The sequence below is a fragment of the Protopterus annectens genome, chromosome 2.part0 (assembly GCF_019279795.1).
Source record: "Protopterus annectens isolate FY-2018-M chromosome 2.part0, PAN1.0, whole genome shotgun sequence".
NCBI classification, from domain to species: domain Eukaryota; kingdom Metazoa; phylum Chordata; order Ceratodontiformes; family Protopteridae; genus Protopterus; species Protopterus annectens.
Window position 1 is genome coordinate 242,722,632 of NC_056728.1, and position 21,481 is coordinate 242,744,112.

At 41.1% G+C, this 21,481-nt stretch overlaps 1 protein-coding gene across 4 annotated transcripts in view; it reads right to left on the bottom strand.

Moving 5' to 3' along the window:
• Positions 1-21,481, bottom strand: part of LOC122793047 (serine/threonine kinase 11 interacting protein) — a 1,659,807-nt gene that overhangs the window by 804,027 nt on the left and 834,299 nt on the right. For all 4 annotated transcript variants that reach the window (XM_044060719.1, XM_044060720.1, XM_044060718.1 and 1 more), the window contains exon 16: positions 16,382-16,492. In XM_044060719.1, coding sequence (XP_043916654.1) covers positions 16,382-16,492 — 111 coding nt within the window. The remainder of the gene's footprint in view (positions 1-16,381; positions 16,493-21,481) is intronic.

Here is a 21,481-nt window from a genome sequence, read left to right on the forward strand (position 1 = left end):
GGCGATATGCTACGGAGTAAAGCTGGAGTTTTTTGAGGCGGTCAGTGTAGGGCATTTGTTTGAGGCCAATAATCCTCTTTGTGAGGTACTTCTGTGGCCTTTCCAGCTGTTGCAGATGTCTTGTGAGGTACATTCCAAAAGGGGCGTTATACTCTATAATGGGTCTAATGAGTGACGAGTAGAGGGGAACAATGACCTCTTTTTTCCTGGATGAGAACCCTTTTATGATGAGGTGTGCCATGTAGAAGGACTTCCTGACTACTGTGGCGATGTGACTATCAAAGGAGAGACTACTGTCCACCTGGGTCCCAAGGTCTCTTATCACGCATTCGGTGTTAAGTAGATTGCTGCCTATGTGGTAGTTCATGGATACAGAGATTTTACCAAAGGGGATGACACTGCACATTTTGGCACTGAACTTGAGGCCATGGCTTTGACACCAGTCATCTGTCTCAGTGAGGCCCTCCTGTAGGATGTCCACATCATTCGGGGACTTGACTATGGCTTCTAGTTTGCAGTCATCTGCGAACTTCGTTAGCCAGAGGCCTTCTGTGTTAGCCTGTACTTCAGAGAAGTAGATACCAAACAGGAGAGGTCCCAGGACGGAACCCTGTGGTACTCCACTTGTCATTGCTTTGAGGTCAGATTTGGAGTCTGCAACTTTTACAGTGTGGGTTCTGTCAGTGAGCCATTTGGCAACCCATCTTGTGAAGTAGGGATTTATACCTAGTTTAGTGAGCTTAGCTATAATTCCAGAATGGGGGATGGTGCCGAAAGCCTTGGCGAGGTCAAGATAGGCTGTGTGAACCACCTAACCCTCATCCACGGCTTTGGTGACTGCTTCAAAGAAGTCTATCAAGTTCAGGAAGCATGATCTGCCTTTCACAAACCTGAATTGGGTGGGATCCAGAGTTTGGAGGTTACCAATGTCTTTGTTTACGAGTTCCATGGTGATACGTTCCATGGCCTTGCAGACCAGGCTCGTCAGGCTAATAGGTCGATAGTTCCTGGGATCAGTGGGCACAAAGCCTGATGTGAGGCTATTATTGAACATGGTGCTTAAGTGGGGAGTCAGTTCATTCTGAAGTTCGTGTAAAACGCAGCCTGGGATGTTGTCCGGTCCCATGGATGCTGTATTTTTGGCTTTAGACAGTGCACCTTTTACCTGCTTAGTTGTAATTACAGAGACTCTGCATTCTTCCGGTATAGATATGGGCCCTTTAGGGGATGAGGGGGAGGGTAAAGTTAGCACTGAACCTATCTGCCAGGATGTTGGCAATATCAGTTGGTTCTGTAATTTTCGTGCCTTTGTGCTGTAACTCAGAGCAGATCTGGGTGTTGCCATCTAGATTCTTGACATAGCTATAGAATGATTTGTGGTTGTCCTTGGATTTAGTGGCGATTTTGTTTTCGTAGCTAGCTTTGGAGGATCTTATAAGGGATCTCAGCTTCTTACTGAGGCTGACCAGGGAGCTCCTCCACTCATGGGATTTTACTCTCTTTTGCAACAATTTCTTTTTTTTGGAGGATAGCGTCTTGGTTCTGTTTGGGATAGCACGATCCATGCACTCGTGTAAGTGCTTATACAGTGCATTTGTGTAGGATTCAGCAGCTGTAACTGTATTGTCCATCTGCATGGGTGTCATGAAGTTCACCACTTCTGTCTTAAGAAGCATGAAGTTGGCTTTTGAGAATTTTATTTACTGTGGTTTCATTAATGGGGGGGGGGCGAGATGTGGATATAAAGGGTGATAAGCTTATGGTCGGATCGGACCAACGAGGAGTTGATTCAGGTGTGGAACACCGGTCACTCATGTTGGTAATGACTAGGTCTAGGATATTGTTGCCCCTGGTGGGGGTGTGGATAAATTGATCTAGGGCATTGGAGTTTATAAATTCCAGAAAGCGTTGAGCTAAGGAGTTGGTACACGAGTAGTTTTCCCAGTTAATGGTGGGGTAGTTGAAGTCGCCCATTATTAGGGTGTTTGGTTGAACCCTATTTTCCAGTACATCAAGCAAAGAGGAGTGGGAATCCTGGGGCATGGTGGAGGATCTGTAGCAAGCTACAATTTGGACTGCAGTTTTGCCCACAGTTAGTTGCACCTCGATAACCTCAGATGCATTATGCTGAGCAACTAGCCTGGAGGTGTGGATATCCTTAATGAATATGGACAAACCACCGCCTTTGCTGTTTCGGTCCAGGTTACATGGCCGAAAAGTGTGGTATGAGTTATAGCCTGGTAGTGCAGGGGTGCTCTCTGGAGCCTTGAACCAGGTCTCAGTCACTGCACAGATATCGATGTTCTCCATTTTAAGGAGTGCCTCGAGTGAGCGCATTTTGAGATTTAGACTTCTAGCATTGAGTAGCATTACCCTCAGTTTTTGCTTGCCTGTTCCTGTTATGGTGGTGAATTTGTTATTTGAACCCTGCCTAAAAAAGGCACGATAGGGGCAGCAAGAGCCTTAGCCAGTATCCGTAATCCCAAGGGCGACAGGTGCAGGGCATCTGTGGCAAAGCATCATGGTCTATCTACCATGTCATCGCAAGCAGACAGATACTGGATCCCCTTAGAATGACACCAGAAGCTTAGCCAATTGTTGAAGTCAATCATTTTGTCCTTGTACTGTGGTATCATTCTGGGCTATGGCAGAATGCTACTCAGGGCTACGATCATACCTGCCTGGGCTACAAGATCGGAGAGCTCTTCCATGTCTCTTTTCATGTAGTCCAGGGAGGTATGTCTCAGGTCATTCACACCAACATGGACAATGACAGAGTCATATTTGTACTTGCTGTGGAGTGACCTAAGTGCGTGGGTTATGTGGCAGATCCTGGCACCCGAAAGGCAGCTGACAGTAACCTTCTCCTTGTTTAGCCTGGTGAGTGGGATATCAGTGTGCCTGACTATAGAGTCACCTATGACTAGTGTGTTGGGTACATTGTTTTGCCTTATTCGCTGTGGTTGAATGGCACACTGAGTCTGTGGGCTATGTGTCATTTGGGTTGTGTTGTGGGATGGAGGTTGCTTGCGTTTCTGCTTTGGAGGTCTCTGTTGCTTAGACAGATTATTGAGAGCCTCCGCAAATGTTTTTGTGTTACTATGTGTGGATTTTGGTGGTGTAGATTTAGTGAGACTATGTGATGTGTGTGGCAAACAAATTATCTACATATGTAACTTCTGCTAGTCTGAATTTACACTTCAGAGGATTGATCTTTAAGTTCACTTCACGTGCTCTGTCTAGAACTCTCTTTAGGTTTCTGTCATGCTCTGCTTCACCATTGCCTCTAACCAATAAATCATCTACTATTATGGCACAAGGGTAACCTGAAAAAATTTGCTCCATTGCACACTGGAAGACTTCACTTACAGAATTTATTCCAAATGGCATTCTTAGGAATCTGCCAAACGGGATACTGAAAGTAGTCAGTAATGAGGATTTGCGATCAAGCTTCACTTGCCAAAATGAACATTTTCCATCCAAGAGAGAAAAAACAGTGGCATTCGGTATCACAGCTGTGACATCTTCCACTGTACACATTAAATGATGTGGTCTTTTCAATGCTTTGTTCAGATCTCTTGGGTCAATACATATTCTGATTTCATCTGAGCCTTTTTTGTGAGCTGCCACTATGGATGACACCTGTTCAGCTTGTTCTGTAACTGGACAAATTATACCTTGTTGTACCATTTTATCCAACTGGGCTTTGACTTTACCCTGCATAGCTATCGGAACTTTTCTTGCTGGTCTGACTACAGGAGTGACCTCTGGGACTAACTTCATGGAAGTTTGCCCAACTTGTCATCAAAAACATCAGCACACTTTGAGAAAATGGCCTTCAGAAAAAATGGAACTACGATATGCACTGATATGTTGAACGTCTTTGGTAAAAGAAAGTAGATTCATTCTCAAAGCATCTCTGAGACCCAATAATGACTGCACAGGTCTTTGAACTACATAAAATAACAAGCTGTAACATTTCTTAGCCAAATAACGTGAAAGCATTACTGAGCTTATGGTTTGAATTTCTTCACCTCCATAAGCAACAGGTTTTGCACTACCGGCCTCACTGAATTGCTCATTGATTCTCACTTTAGCAAATGTGTCTGCTGATATAACATTACACTTTGAACCAGTGTCTACTTTAAGCTCAGTGGATTTACGATTGATCTGTATAGTACAAAACACTTTGCTCTTTGACAACAAATTCACTGCATCAACTCTTTCACCAATTACTGATACACCATTTACATAGAAAGTAGAATTGCAGTTTACTTGCTCAGTTTGCTTTTTTGAATGATGCTTCTTTACAACTGTGTGGGGTTTACTTGATTTGCAAAATTTTTGAAAATGGTTCCATGTTTTACACTTGTGACACTGCTGACGAAATGCTAAGCATTTCTCTATTTTAGACTCATGACTGGCAAAACAACTGCAATAGTTAACAATAAAGCTGGACTTGGGTTTTGCTGATTCACATTTGTACTGCACTGAGCATGCTCCTTTCTTAGAACTTGCTGGAAAACTACGTGGTTTCCCTAGTGAGTCAGCAGGGGCTGTGGCTGCCATGTGCTTATGCCTACTTCTGTTTTCCGCGTGCTGCATGCTATCTACATTTGTTCTGGAACCTGCAGAAACCATGCTCTTGTCACTTGAAAGCATATTTGTGTGTTTTTCTGTAATTTCATGGATTTGACAAATCTCTATGGCTTTACTCAATATTAAATCACTGTCACAAGCAAAATCTTTCTCACAGCAGCAATATTAATACCACACACAAACCTGTCTTTTATTAACTCATCTTTTAAGTCACCAAACCAACACATTTTAGCTTTGTTTCTCAGGTCAGTAATATAAGTTGCAAACGTTTCCTCTGGTTTCTGATCTCTTGTGTAAAACAAATGCCTTTCTAATGTAATATTTGTTTGGGGGGGGTTACAATTTCCCTGAATTTTTGCTTCAAACACTTGGGGTCTTCCCTTGATTCAGCTTGTACAATGATATGACTATTTTCACCTTTTCCCTCATATACTGCTGGTGCATACAGAAATGAATGCTCTGTTTCAATGGCCTCTGACCCACCAAGGTTTAGCAAAATAAATGCCCTGGTGCGTGCATCTTTGTCTGAATAACCTGCTTATATAAAAATACCATACTCTTGCTCAAATATTCAATTATCTGCAATATTCTGATCAAATACAAGTTGTATGGGCTTTTGAAATCCATCTGCCTAACACATACCAGTGATGGGTGTTGCAAATATGCACGAACACACACACACACACATGCCAGAAATTTATGCCAGAATTTGTAACGTTGCGCAATAGCACAACAAGTCTTTGAATAACTGAACTTTGCCAAATAAATCTCTCTGGCATTGTAATACTCTTGAAATTGCTGTACTGCTAAAGTAATTGATCATCATTTTAGGAAACATTTCAAATAACTGCACAGTGTGAATGAACTGGGCAAGAGTTGAAATTGCTGTACTGCAAGAAATCACCTCTTATTAGTATAATAAACATTTCAAATAACTGCACGGTGTGAATGAACTGGGCAGAAGAAGCTCAGAGTCAGAAACATTTTGAAGTAATTGCACTTTACAAATAAAGAGTAGACAGCACACTGAAATTTCCCTGAAATGGCAATGCCTTGCTAGATAATTCTTTACAATGCAAGAAACAACCTGTAATGGCAGCATTCTGCCAACAGACACACCCAGCACAAGAAACTTTTTGAAATGGCAATACTTTGAATGTACTTCACGAAATAGTTGCACTTTGCACACATATAAACTCTTCAGAACACATGCAAAGAAATAAGCACACACTGTAATGTAAGCACTTTTACACACTTTGAGATACTTCGAATAACGTAAGTTATGCCCTTGATACAATACAAACTCGTAGTTATGCCAAAACACAGCACCTTGCCAAAATAAATGCAGTTGCCTTGCTTTATTTATGCTTAATGTGCCCTTTTTGCCCTTATTACATTTGTTTTACATGTTTAATCTCTTTTTATGCCCATATTATTTTTCTTGTGCTCGTTTTACTCAAACATGCCTGTTTTGCCTCAAACACACTCGTTTTGCTTTGCTGATAACCATTTCATGAAATATCAATCAAACATTTTGCTTAATTAATAAACCTTTGGTGCCTCCTACTTGTTTCATAATGTGGTTTGTGCCCTTGTAATGCTCCATTTTATCTTTTTTATAAAATAAGCTGTTTGAGCAAGTTTTCATTACGTTAGGTTCTTTTCTGGATCTTTTTCTTGCTTGTTTCTCTTAGTTTACTTTTCTGTCATCTCTGCACTTTGTGGCTCTGAATATCAATCTGTGGAATCCTACTTCTGACACCATGTTACTCGTCCAGTCAGGAAACAATAGACTAGTTTTCATGGGTTCTGTTCAAGCAGCTTTATTATGTACAAACACATCATGATAAAAGGTTATTGACTAACTTATATACAAACTAGCTATTACAATCATGCATGCTCATTCTCTGGCTGCACTCTCAAAATGGCACGGAGTACAGCACATGCCTGCTTCTTATATGTGCACGTTCAGTCCTTGCTATGCTTCTTAAAGTTACAGTACATACACTCTGCTGTACACACAGTACATGAGAGATGTACATACACAGTTTCACTGGAAGCAAAAACCTTGCATACAAAAAACAAGAACACACACACTACATCACACACATGGACCAACCTAAGATGAGGAAATAAAAAGCAGTCTTCCCAAACCTCAAAGACCTCCTAAGCCTAGAAACAGTAATGCCTACCATAAGCAATCTCTAAGGCACTCAGCAAAATCAACACCAAACACCACACATACTCCTACATCCATTACTGCCCTAACAGCAAAGTCCATATAGAGCCAGCCAACACATTATCCAGGACTCTTGTCACAGAGGATTCCAGTATACAACAAAGAGATGCCCTACTCTCCAGACTGAACAAGGTGAATATAACCGTTAATTGCTTACCTGGATCCAGGATCCACCAAGTTATACAAGCATTCAAATCACAGGCACCAGTATGATTCTCTCATAGTCCATGTGGGAGTTAATGGCCAGACATGTACTTCCCTAGACAATATAAAGAAAGACATTGTTGACCTGTCTGAATGCGTGCCTTGCATTGAGCAGCATTCTACCTTCACCAAGGATGAAGCCACAGTATAAACAAAAGATGACCAACTTCGACAATTGGCTTAGATTTTGGTGCCTTTTCAAGGAGATACAATATTTGGAGGACATGGTTAACAGACCATGTTCCTTTGCAAATGATGGTCTGCATTCTTCCCTAGTCTTCTGAATATTTGGCTAAACTTTATCTAACCCCTCAGAGCTTTTTCAGGGCAATGCCAAATTGACAAACCAACCAACATAGTAAATAAATCCCAAAGAAACTTAAAGGTGCAACTGTTAGATGGAAGCCTAAAGAAGAAATTACACACACTACAAGTTCTCCTCATTCTGAAGAATATACACATCTGTGCCACTACCGATACAGGGGTCAAATCCACAGAAAGTACTCCAGCAGTGCAAGGCTTCAGTGTTTTCTACACATTAAGACCATCAGCTGCACAGACAGGGACAAAAGGTGGAAGTGTTTCAGTCTATATTAGCAACAAGCATAACTTTACGTTGGTTAAACAGGATGATGCCCTGGAATTTATCCACATGCAAATCACCACAGACAAAGTCCCATACCATATCCTAGCAAGCTTCAGATCACCCTTTATGTCCCTAAACTCCCATAGCTCATATCTAGACTGACTGTAGACACCCACCATTAATCCAAACACCTTATTCCTGGGAGACTAACTACCAAAGGTAGACTGGGAAACCTACACTGACTCATACTTGCAGGCACAATGACTCTTGGACTTTAACATAAATGCCCTTGACCCGATAGTGTATACAGCCACCAAAAGTTCAAACATACTGGACCTGGTACTCACAAATATGGGAGAGTGCTGCATCTCCCCAGTGTCACAGCTTCACTGGTGAGGTCAGATCAAAAAGCAGTCTTCTTTGAAATAAAGATCACCTCTGTAACCCCAGCAAACCCTGTAACAGTTAGAAACTATTCCAAAGCAACCTACACTCTATTAAGTGACAGTTAATCAAAATTCAATGCCCCTCTCAACCCAGAGTTCACAAAAGCCTATGTAGAATTGTTACATGTTCATCCATGTAAATGGCTGCATACAGCCTGCTGTTTCTACTAGAAAAAAGCCCAAAACAAACTCTGAAAACAAATTGCACTGGTGGAATCCTAACCTTAATAGGGGATGCAACAAAAGGAAAAAAGTCATGACTAAAATCAGGAAGAGCAACTCCCATAATGATAAAAGCTCTCTAATTAAAATAATCAGGAAGTCCAACAAGGCCAATTAAGAGGTCAAGATAGCTTTGCAGGCTAAGGACAATGATAAAGCCTCCTATAGCTATGTCCTAAACTTCAAAGTCAGCATACATCAGTGTGCTGAACTGGTGGCCAATGGTGACAGGGAGCAGGTCCTGGCAGTGCTTGCTAAGGCCAAAAACACAGCCTGAATTGGGCCCAACAATATTCTAGGACGCCTCCTAAATAGCTGGAAACATGACCTATCAGGACCTTGTGAGTCACTGTTCAACTATAGCTTCAAAATAGGTTTTGCACCATGAGAATGGAGGACTGCAGTGGTTATCCTGTTTCATAAGGGATCATCAACTAACCCCAGAAACTAAAGACCTATTAGGCTAACTAGTCAGAAATGCAAAACCACAGAACAAACTATCCTGGAAATGATCAGCAAAGACACAGACAATCTTCAGACATTAAACCATACAGAGTTTGGCTTTGTCAAAGGTAGATCATGCCTGCTATACCTGGTGGACTTCTTTCAGAAGGATATCAAAGCAATGGATGAGGGGAAAATGGTGCATACCACCTACCTGGACCTGGCTAAGGCATTCAATACAATACCCCACTTTGGTAAAGTTGACAAACTCGCCAAACTGGGCATAACTGCTATAGAACTCGCTGGATTGCCAGCTGGCTCACTGACAGGACTCAGGAAGTCAGGATTGGTGATACCATCTCCAATAAGATACTGGTCACCAGTGGGGTATCTCAGGGCTCTGTGCTGGGACTGTTCCTATTTAGCATCTACTTCTCTGAGGTAAAGGGTAATGTCAAGGGCCTATGGCTGACCAAGTTCTCAGATGACTGCAAAATGAGAGCTATCACAGATTCCCCCCATGACACAAACATCTTACAAGATGATCTAACACAGAGAAACGAATGTGCCAAATTCGCACACTAAAACGTAATGACAAGAAATACATTATGGTGCCTTTTGAGAAAGCTGCTACCCAGGCTAATTTCTCCATTGATAAGACACCCCTAAGAGTTGACCCAGTGGCCAGGGAACTGGGAACATATGAAGACAGTAATCTTGCCTTTGACCAACATGTGGCCAAGGTAGTATGAAATATAAGTATGGACATGGCATCCAGGTGCAAGAAAGTCACATAGCCACTTTACTCGGCCCTTATCAGACCCAACATTGAGTATAATGCCCCCTTTGGCATGTGCCTGACCAGACACATGCAAAAGTTGGAAATGCCCACAAAGATTCCTTACGAGGAGAATCCAGAGTATAAACACACTGTCCTATATGGATCACCTTAAAACCTTATGTTTATACTCTCTCTCTTACGGGTTACTAAGAGGACCTATGCCTGGCATACAAAGCATCCTCATCATCCAGCTCTGATGGACATTTTGTACATCCACAAAACAAACAACATCAGAACCACTAGATCCAATGATTTAACTTTTGTTTATGACATAAATGATGCATGTTAGTGAAACAAATATGCTTCCCAGAGGATCCCGATGCTCAGGAACAGGCTCCCCATCCATGTGAAGCAGAGTCCATCCCTAACTCTATTTAAGCTCAACTATGACCAATGGATGGAAGATCAGAAAGGCACCCTGGGCCTATCCTCCATGTCTCTGACAGAGGCAAAGAGTAATACAAAAACTAACACACACTACATAACTTCTAGAAACTTCTTAACTAACATACCCCATCCTAATAAATGCCCATAATACATAGGGGCACAACTGGGTTGGACTGCACGGGTAGGCTTATAAAGGCCCTATTGGTCATTAGCCTATTATAGAACTATGAACCTATGAATTACAAGAAAAGTCAGAGTCCTTCAATTCCATGTTCTACTGGATCAACTGGCAAACAAGATCTGTGGTAATCTGGGGAATGGCTTCCTCGCTATATAATGTTGGGGACAGTTATTTTAGACATCAGCAGTACCCCAAATTCTGGGAGCCAATGACACATTTCTGCATGAAGTACACCAGATCTGGTTGAAGAAGACTCTGTGAACACAGTTAGACACATCTGTTCACAGTAATATGTAACTACATCAGAAGGGAACAGCGCTGAAAGATTATGAGGAACAAGCAGAAGAATCTGGCAAAACAAGTACAAAACAGGGATTACTTAGAGGGCAGGGAGTCACTGGATCACAACAACAGTCATGTGACAGTCGTTGCATGGTGAAACACTAGACTAACTGCACTCTCAGAACTCTTCAGTATTCTCTTTTCAGTCATGTGACAGTCGTTGCGTGGTGAAACACTAGACTAACTGCACTCTCAGAACTCCTCAGTAGTCTCTTTTCAGTCATGTGACAGTCGTTGCATGGTGAAACACTAGACTAACTGCACTCTCAGAACTCCTCAGTATTCTCTTTTCAGTCATGTGACAGTCGTTGCATGGTGAAACACTCGACTAACTGCACTCTCAGAACTCCTCAGTATTCTCTTTTCAGTCATGTGACAGTCATTGCATGGTGAAACACTAGACTAACTGCACTCTCAGAACTCCTCAGTATTCTCTTTTCAGTCATGTGACAGTCGTTGCGTGGTGAAACACTAGACTAACTGCACTCTCAGAACTCCTCAGTATTCTCTTTTCAGTCATGTGACAGTCGTTGCATGGTGAAACACTAGACTAACTGCACTCTCAGAACTCCTCAGTATTCTCTTTTCAGTCATGTGACAGTCGTTGCATGGTGAAACACTAGACTAACTGCACTCTCAGAACTCCTCAGTATTCTCTTTTCAGTCATGTGACAGTCGTTGCATGGTGGAACACTAGACTAACTGCACTCTCAGAACTCCTCAGTATTCTCTTTTCAGTCATGTGACAGTCGTTGCGTGGTGAAACACTAGACTAACTGCACTCTCAGAACTCCTCAGTATTCTCTTTTCAGTCATGTGACAGTCGTTGCGTGGTGAAACACTAGACTAACTGCACTCTCAGAACTCCTCAGTATTCTCTTTTCAGTCATGTGACAGTCGTTGCATGGTGAAATACTCGACTAACTGCACTCTCAGAACTCCTCAGTATTCTCTTCTCCCTGCACAGCAAACACTGGTTAAGACAGGCTCACATTTTCCATACACTTGAACTGCCCTCCCAGTCAAACACAACTAGTACCCAAAGTGAGACAAGAGGGCATTTATGAATCACAGCATCAAGAACCAAAGCCTTTACTAGGCAGACACTGCAGTCTGCCTACAGGAAAGGAGACTACAGGGAAGCCAGTTCCAGTTCAGCCTGTTGTAGTACTGATACTGTTACTTCTGGAAATATACTGTGCACAACTCACAACAGAAGAAAGGCAACAGCACTGCTGTGTGCACACCGTGCATGATCCATAGAACCAGCAACTGCTAATGTCTGTAGCATGAGGAGAGACTACAGGGAAGCCAGCTCCAGTTCAGCCTGTTGTAGTACTGATACTGCTACCTCTGGAAATATACTGTGCACAACTCACAACAGAAGAAAGGCAACAGCACTGCTGTGCGCACACCGTGCATGATCCATAGAACCAGCAACTGCTAATGTCTGTAGCATGAGGAGAGACTACAGGAAAGCCAGCTCCAGTTCAGCCTGTTGTAGTACTGATACTGCTACCTCTGGAAATATACTGTGCACAACTCACAACAGAAGAAAGGCAACAGCACTGCTGTGTGCACACCGTGCACGATCCATAGCACCAGTAAATGCTAATGTCTGTAGCACGTGCATTCATTGCTGTTCACAATGACTATATGCAATCAGGTGTGGACAAAAGAAAGATCAAAGTTATTACAGACAGAAGACTGTTAAATGAGAAAGGGGATTCATGCCAGTTAGAAAAGAAAGGTTAATACATAAACATTTCTGACCTGTAATAATGTAAATACATTTGTTAGCATAAAAAGCTCATTTAGAAAGTTCAATTTTTCAGTACAGCTGCAGGCAAAACTTTTCCAAATTGTACATAAATAATGTAACAATACAAACAAGCAACATAGGTGCAGATTACATGCAGGTACAGATGAGAAGTTCAGAATACATATTTTAACATGCTTAAATGCAATAAATTAGACAAAGATATGAAACAAATGATCAAGGTTACAGGCAATGCAGTTAAAACTAGATTAAGAGGCACAGAAATTTAAAACAGTGAAAATGTGCTATTATCATAAATAAACATTAGTACTAGACAGTGAGAGGAAGGGAACATTAAATGTCACTGATTATGTGACATCACAGTTCCATACTCATTTGTTATTGATATGGGTCAGTTAGCACAGCCTTAAACTCTTGGCTATTAGGTGTATTCTTAATTTTAAGTGGGAGTGAGTACAGAGTTTTCGCAACACAAAACTGAAATTTTGAGTCTTTGCTTGTTGGAAAATTTCAGAACATTAGAAAGATGGACAGTACACTCCCTAATGGTCCTAGGTACACCAGTTAATAAAGTCAAATAAAGACATGCAGCTTGGATTGTACAGTGTTTTTTGAAAATGACAAAACTGAATGGAGGTTCGATAGTAAATGCATTTGAGACAGCTAAGGTAATGAGGTGTTAAGCAATAAGGATGACTGCTGTGTCCAGTAACATATATGGTTATTGTACTGTACATATGCTCTTACTTGTTAAGGCCAGGAGATGTCAAAAATTTCAGAAAGTGGGTCATGTACATAAGAGCTTGAAGAAGACTGGTCCCAGCAGTGGTAAGTTTAGTTCTGTTGTTGAAGATAGATTTTTTTCCCAGTTTGCTGCTTGGCCACCATCAGGATTTCCATTATCCAACTAAACCCCTCTGTACCTTGTGGACAGTGGTCATTTGTGAGAACCGTCATCAAGTCAGCCATCAGCATTTTGCTCGTTACGTTTACAACCTACCCTGCATGCTAGGCTAGCAATATGTAGGTGGGCATGCAAATGGCACAGGTGCTGCTATGTTCCTCACTTCCAAAAGGAACATAAACCTGCAGAACAAAGTTTGACAACTACCTTCAAGCATCACAGGTAGCTTCTCCAGTGTCCATCAGAGAAACTGTGCCTGGTCTCATATATGTCCCTGAGCATGTGCATCTCCCCCTTCCCCCTTAGCAATGGGAGCAGACTATGCCCCTTCATTTCTCTCTACCTCACACCATTAGTCTCCCATAGTGCTGGGGCTGGTAATCAAACCTCAGACGCCTGGGTTGCAGTCTGGGTTTCACCATTCTATACCACACAGCTGGAGAGTTGAAGATATCTTTCCAAATGTTAGGTTTGTTTTAGCATCCATCTTCTATACACGTAGATGAGATCTGAGCTGCTTCACAATGGTTAACTTTGCTGATGCAGCCTTTTCTATTGGTTTTGAACCGAGTACAAAAACAGAGGGTGAAGCATTATCAGAAGGAGCACTCAGAAGATGAAAATGACTGCAAACAGGTTTAAAAACAGAAGGATAGGCATTATCAAATGGGGCACTCAGTGATGAAAATGACTGCATATGGCTTTTGCATGTTGTTGATCAGGAAAGGGCACTGGCTTGGATTTTGGAGGTATCCAAGAGAGGGCCTGTATATATTAGCCATGAATGGAGGGAGTAAAGGGTTTGGTGTGGAGGGCTAATGATATCAGTTGAAGTACCACAGAATGCTATGGTAGATTCATCCACATCTGGATGAGTCTGCCAGGACCTACATACTGAATCACATTTCTCACACAGAAACTGAAGTGGAGAGGGCCAAGTACTAAACGTTGGGAAGTCCACTGTCCACAGGAGGGATTAAGAGACTAATCCATTCAGTTTTACTGCCTCAGATCTACTACGAGGATACCTAGAAAAATCAAAGAAAAACTGAGGTAGAAATCATTGTCGTTCAAGGCTTAGTAGTAGTAAATTGTGTAATCTCATCTGTAATACTTTACATGAGCCTAGTAAGACAGTTTTGCCAAATCTATCAAATTCTTCACAAATGTACTCAAAAAGCTGTGTTTTTTCGTGACCGGACCTAAAACCATATTGTGTAGAGAAGAAAAGACTGTAGTTTCAGAGGTGTTCATCTAGCTAGCTAGTGATACATGCATTTATTTCCATAAACAGAAAATTTTACAAGTCATCCACCTAAGCCTACCACGTGAACACCACTGCAGTACGCTCAAACTGCAACTGGCTTCCAGTAGTTGACAAAGTCTCATTACTACACAATGTCTTACCATTCCTTTTCAGTGATGTCTCTATTGTGTCTGCTTCTAACATGTGATACACTGCCATTTCTCCACTAACAAATTCAGTCATGACCATAGATCGTTCATAGGTAAGCAATAAACTAGCTGCCCTTGTAAGCCATTTTAAGCTTAGCCAATCTCCCTTTCAACAGTGAGAATCAGACCTTGTACCGGTTACATATTACATTACTGAAGTTTCAGTACTACGAATACCATATGGTCGACACCATATGATCGTAGTACTAAAACTTCGAAAATGTAATATAAAAAAAAAAAAAAAGAAAAGAAACTGCTGTGAGCAGGGGGGGCAAGCCCTCCTGCAGCCCCCATGCCCCCCCTACTTAAACACATGAATATACCAACTCCGAGATCGCACTTTAACGGAGTTAAATGCAGGAAAGGGAAGAATTCCCTTTCCTATGCTGTAGAGTGATCCCGGAGTTGTTATATTTAAGTAGTGGGGGGTGCAGGGGGCTTACTCCCCCCTGCCTACACCCTTTACTTTACTTTTTTTTTTTTTAATAACATTTTCGGAGCATTCGAAAATTTTATTGTTCAATCATTAAAGGTCAACCTTTAGTGATTCGAACAATTGCATTTTCGATGTTCCAATAGGAACCCCCTTGTACCATGTGTCTGTAAGGTAAATAACTTAACCATTATACCAACCTCCATCCAACCAAATGAAGAGCTTCAAAAAGTTCAGCCATTTCTGCTAAGAGCTCCATGTCCACCATTCTACCATACTGATAATAAAATAACCAAACGAACAGTCTACTGAGAGATAAGAGAATTTTCCTAATGTTCATATCAAATTACCAATTTTCACTGTTAATACCGTTTAGAGTCTTCCTTTAAAACAGGTCAAAGGCCTAATGGACTTACAGGACAAAAAACGGTACGCAAATACATTTTTTTTAAAAGATGCATGTTAAATCACAGAAAACGATCTTATTTATTCCCACTACATGGTAAAACCATCATATGTAACATATTCATACATCCACAGCAGTATACTTGCATAAACCTGCTCACTGACTGTCAAGATTCCTCTTGAGCTGAATCCACATACCTGCACTGTAAACAATTACCTTCATTCTCTTTAAGCCAGTAGCTGGAAGTCCAGGAACAATTAAAGACTGTGAACTGAATGCTGAAGTGAAATTCCAGCACATTCAGTTTTAGGAATTACATTTTGCATACATCTTTTTTAGACAAACATGAGTGAAAATGTTTTACTGAATATGAACATGGCAATTTATTTAATCAACTCCCTTCTGCTCTTGCCTCCCCCTTTTGGTGAACAAAAATCACTTTTAACTTGTGTCCTTCACTATCCCACTTTCCTTCCTCGACTTCTTGTTGTAAAGGCAATATTGGATCTGTCCTTTGATTTGTCAAACTCAAAATGCATTTGTATGATTACTGTGTTACTGTGAATGCTTCTATTACATTGTTTCAAATCTGTGCTGCACACATTTATTGCTAAATGGTCACAAGGTTTTTAAACCTTACTGCAGTATCCAATCAAGAGACACTTGTTATGCAAGTTTCACTTCTATTACACCTGCAAGCAAAAGTCACTCTAAAGGTGATCCTGCAGAATATCTGCTAGTTACATTATGAAAACTGAGAACTCCGCTCCAAAGTGGTCCAGTATTAGCCATTATCTGTTACCCATCAGATCACACACAGGAAAACAGAGCCAACACCCATTTCCTCAGCTGAAGATCACAGGCCAGTTACATAAATTTAATGACAGCATTGGCAAATAATATTTTCCTCACCTGCAGAACTTGCTCTGGACTCTCATCTAGGATCACATACGTCCGTTTTTGTTTGTCTTTACAAATGTAATCAAAACATAGCTCTAAAGCAGGAAGGGGCTTCTCTGCATCCTGTAAACAAAAAAGATCAAAATCTCATATAAGCAGAAAAAAATGATAAAATGAAAAATGCATTAATCTTTTTTATATTTAAATATTATTTTATTGCAATTTTTCAACTAGATGAGTGGTTACCAAATGTCTAATATAGTTCAACAGAATGGTAATGAACCTTATATCACACTGGATGAATTAAGAGATCAAGAAGTTACATGCAAAAATAGGCCTTAAAGTCGTGCTACGGTGTTTCCTGATTTCTATAATGGCAAGAAGTGAGGGGAAGTAAATTAATTCAAGAGACTAAAAGTACCTCTAACATAAAACATCAGATTGTCGATTACAATGAGCACCTTAAAGCAGTATTTAAAAAAAAAAGCCTCCTCTATTTACCCTAATTTCAGTAAGCAACAAAACAGTAGACTTTATCAGACCTGCTCTGCAATGACAGTGATCCTGCAAGTTGTCTTGTTCACTAACTGGACACACATTTAAAGATAGATACTTATTTTTAAGTTTCATTATAACCCCACCCCCACCCTCAACCCGTTTCATACATGCACATACACACACACACACACACACACACAAACATTTGTTTTATACAGAAAAAAGCATACATCTTACTCAATCTTCCCTAACCTTCTCCTGACCCAGCTTATCTACTAATTATCTGTTTAAGCCTATAACCACAACCAATGCATAATCCGACCACATTGTCTGTGCAGCATCAATACCTATTTCCGCTGGTGCTGCTTCTCAAACGTGCCTTTTTACCTTGCCTCTTCAACTCTCTGCTGTATAATTACCACTTCCACCAACAAGTTGCTTACATACTTTCTCCTCACACTTCACTTTTTAAAAGCATGTTCACGCAATTTACTTTTTCTTTCTTTTCCTTCCAATTTTGTTGTTTTGCATCACTGTTGTACATGTACATTAGATATTACTCTTGACTTACAATTTTTTTTATCTACTGATATGTTCCACTATAGTTTTTTACAACCCGCTTATTTTTTACTATGAGTTTTATTTGCATCAATTCTGTTAAAATTGCATAATGTCATTGTAATTGTTCTTATCTGCTTTTTTATATCTTTTGTATGTGTGTTTATACTTGGAGCTTTTCTTCTCGGGCGTATGCTGAAAAGGGGCAAATTATGCCCAGACGGACAATCCAGGTAAACAAATGCTAATAAATAAGTACTTTGCAAAACTCTAGACAATTTTACTGTGACTCTGTAATGCTACTAAGCATAAATAACAAAAGACAATTTGTCATGCAAACAACAATTCAGACACACAATTACAAACAATATAAGACAATGAGTACAAAGCTATATAGTGTGCATTGCTTAATAACTACTTAAATATGCTATACAATTCTACATCCACATAATTATATTAATTCCCGTGCTTGATTTGTGTTTTAGCATTTATGATTTGGTCTTCATACTGCAGGATTACATCATTCATGTGACTAAGAAACACTTGCTTATTTAACTAAAAATTAGGCAAACTGAATGTAAAACCGAAGGCACTGATAATCGCAACAGTAACTCAACTTCTATATGTCAATGCACATGTAAGAATTATGCAAAGTAACCCCAGCTACTGTCATCAGGATTAAGTCTTTCAAGAAAGTGATTGTGTGTGTCACCTGCCATTAACAGATTTTCTACAGCTCCTCAGCCAGCGGGTCCTTACAAAGTGTAACTCCCAGCCAGGAATTCTTATGGTGAAGCTACCTCTATAAAGCAGTTGCCTGTGGAAGGGTGCCTTTTTACTATCATCAAGCATAACACTGGTAAAGTAGGCATGATTGATAGGGGACAGCATTCTCTTACCTCTTCAGTTGTCTCATGCAACTGGAGGCCTAAAGAGAAGCCCTGAGATGAACAAAAGGCCTTGAAAGCGGTTGCTAAACAGCTGCACTACACACACAGGTAAACAGAAGCACTTAAGAGTCAAAAGAAAAAATGAGATTAAAAGCACAGACGCTGACCAAAATGATCAGAAAGACCAGTTACAACTGATGTATTGAGTAACTGTTTTTCACTAAACACCATGGTGTTCATGTTTAACGTCCTTGACTCATAGCGCAAGGGCTTAGTGCTCAATCCAAACCACTGGTCACTATCTGTGTCTGTGCAGAGTCTGCACTTTCTCCCTATGGGTTTCTCTGACTACTTCTTTTCCACTCCCAAACAGAGATGGCAGTTCAGTGACTACTTTAAGCTATCTTAACACATTGCCTTTACCCTTGCCTTTGTTGTCCAGGCTGTGGATAAAGTATGCATGAAAAGGGCCAGTTCACTTACTCAGTTAAACAAATTAATTTTCTTTAAAAGCACTTTCAGCCAGTAAGCATTTGCAAAGTGAAATATTCCAAAGTAATTATTCAAGAAAACCAACAGGGTACAAACAAGCACCCATTTCTAAAAGACAGGGAAGCTCAAGTTAGCACGGCATGCGCAATGGTTCTGCCAACTATGTCAAAATTCAGGACACTATTCACATCCTAAAATAGTCCTATTAAACTTACAGAACTGAGAACTCAGATGGCTATGACACAGATATTTTTACAGTGACAACCCACTGAGACAAACAGCAAAATGCATGCTCTTTTCTAGCGAAAGTTTTGATACTTACTATACTAGCTCAACAAGAAAAATAAGCTTACCTGGTTAGTAGTTTGCCATCCCTAAACTGGACAAAGGCAACAAAATAACTACAGATTACAGGAGCGCTGCCATCCTAACAACAGACTACATGCACACCATTCTACAAGCAGCCCAGGCAGAAGAGCCTCTTCAGACATAGATCATTTGGGAATGACACTGGTACATCTTCTTTACTACAAAATAAGTTATGTCTTACCATAACGTTCCATCTGTGTTGTTGATCTTCGTTCATTCATTACTATGGGTTATCGGTTCCATCCTTTGAACCAAGCCGGCTTTATACGAAGCTCGTGTCAGCCAAAAATTCTCAAGCCAAAATCCTACCCACAAAGCTCTGCTACATGTCACCTCAGATTGAGTTTGCAAGTTGATTGACAAAAGTAGAGGCTCCTTCTGGTCATAACAGACCTACAAGAATGGAAGACGGGCCATATGAAATCCACCAGGAACCTCAAGAGGGGGACGGGGGGGGGGGGGGGTAATGAATGAACAAAAATCAACAACACAGATGGAATGTTATGGTAAGACATAACTTCTTTATCTGATGTTGTTAAATTTGTTCATTCCTTACAATAGGACAGAATCCCCAGCTACCTATATCCCTGGACGGCCCTCATGGAAGGACATTCCTGAGCACCATGGAACCAAAAGAAGTTCTTCCTCTGGAGGCCAAATCCAATTTGTAATAAAGAATAAAAGTATGGGGGTTAGCCCAAGTCAGAGCTGAGCAAATTTCATTGAGGGAAGTCCTAGCATGGAAAACTGCTGAAGTTGCCATTGACCTTGTACAATGGACTTTCACTTTGTGAGGCAAGATGATGATGTTCTTGTTGTAGATGAAGGTAATGCAATTTCTCAACCATGACGCTACTGTAACTTTAGAAGCAGGATGACCTAGCCTTGGTCCAGAAAAAGCCAAAAATAATTGGTCTGATTTACAGACAGATTTTTTTCTGTCCACATAAAAACGGATTTGCCTGTGAACATCAAGGGAGTGCAGGCAATACTCTCCCTTGTTAGAATGGTTAGGAAAAAATACTGGGAGGTCAATAGACTGATTGATAGACCACTCTGACACCACTTTCGGTAAGAAGGAGGAATTACTTCTTAGTGAGACTCTATCCTTATGGAACATAAGGTAGGGACGTTTGATGTATAAGACTTGAATTTCTGACAGACGTCTGGCCAATGTGATAGCAACCAGAAACAAGGTTTTCCAAGAGAGGTACTTTAAGTCACATGAAGATGCAGGTTCAAATGGGGGTGCTGTTAGGGCTTGCGGAACCAAAGCCAGGTCCCAAGGTTGTACTGGTTCTCTAAAGGGAGGTTTTAGGTGAAAAACATCCTTCAAGAAAGTCTTACAGAGTCTGTGTGACAAGAGTGAAGAGTCCTGGAAGCCAATGTAGAAATTAGAAATGGCAACTAAATGAACACGAACAGTAGAGGCTGATACCCCAGACTGAAAGAGATCTGATAAATAATCTAATAGCACCAAAACTGGGGCTGAAAAGGGGTCCAATTGTTTGTTCGATGCCCATAAGGTAAATCTTTTCCATTTGCTGAGATAAATTAGCCTGGTGGATAATTTATAAGATGCAATAAGAATATTGCGCACCGGGGGGGAGAGGTTATCCTGCCTGGCAATTAATGGAAGTGGAGAAACCAAGTTGTCAGCTCCAGGTTTGTTAGATTGGGGTGGGTCAGACCCTGCAGATGGGAGATCAATCTCAGAGTTGGTTTGAGAATCCATGGTCGATCTAGCAGGTGAGGCCAAAGGAAGGGGAACCAAACTTGTCGAGGCCAATATGGTGCAATGAGGATTACTTTGCTCTTCAACTGCTGTGCTTTCTTCAAAAATTGGGGAATGAGGGGTAGAGGAGGGTAAGCATAAAGCAGACCTGAGGGCCAAGTGTGGACTAGAGCGTCTCTTGGCGCCTGCCCCAAGGGGGGATCAAGGCAAAGTAGTTGCTGCACTTGTAGTTGATTGGGGAGGTGAATAGATTGCAGCAAGGCTGGCCCCAGCGGTTGAAAATTTTCGCCGCTATCAGAGGATTGAGGGACCACTCGTGAGGTTGTAGAATGCACCTGCTCAATTTGTCTGCTATCACGTTGGAGCTCTCGGGAATGTGCATTGCAATTAGAAAGCGGTTGGAAGCTGTCGCCCATTGCCATATTCTCAAGGCCTCTCAGCATAATGGGTAAGATCTGGTGCCCCCTTGCTTGCTGATGTACCAGACTACTGACATGTTGTCTGATTGGACTGCAATATTCCCTGATGGAAGGATCGAGTGAAATACTTGCAATGCTAGTAGCACCGCCC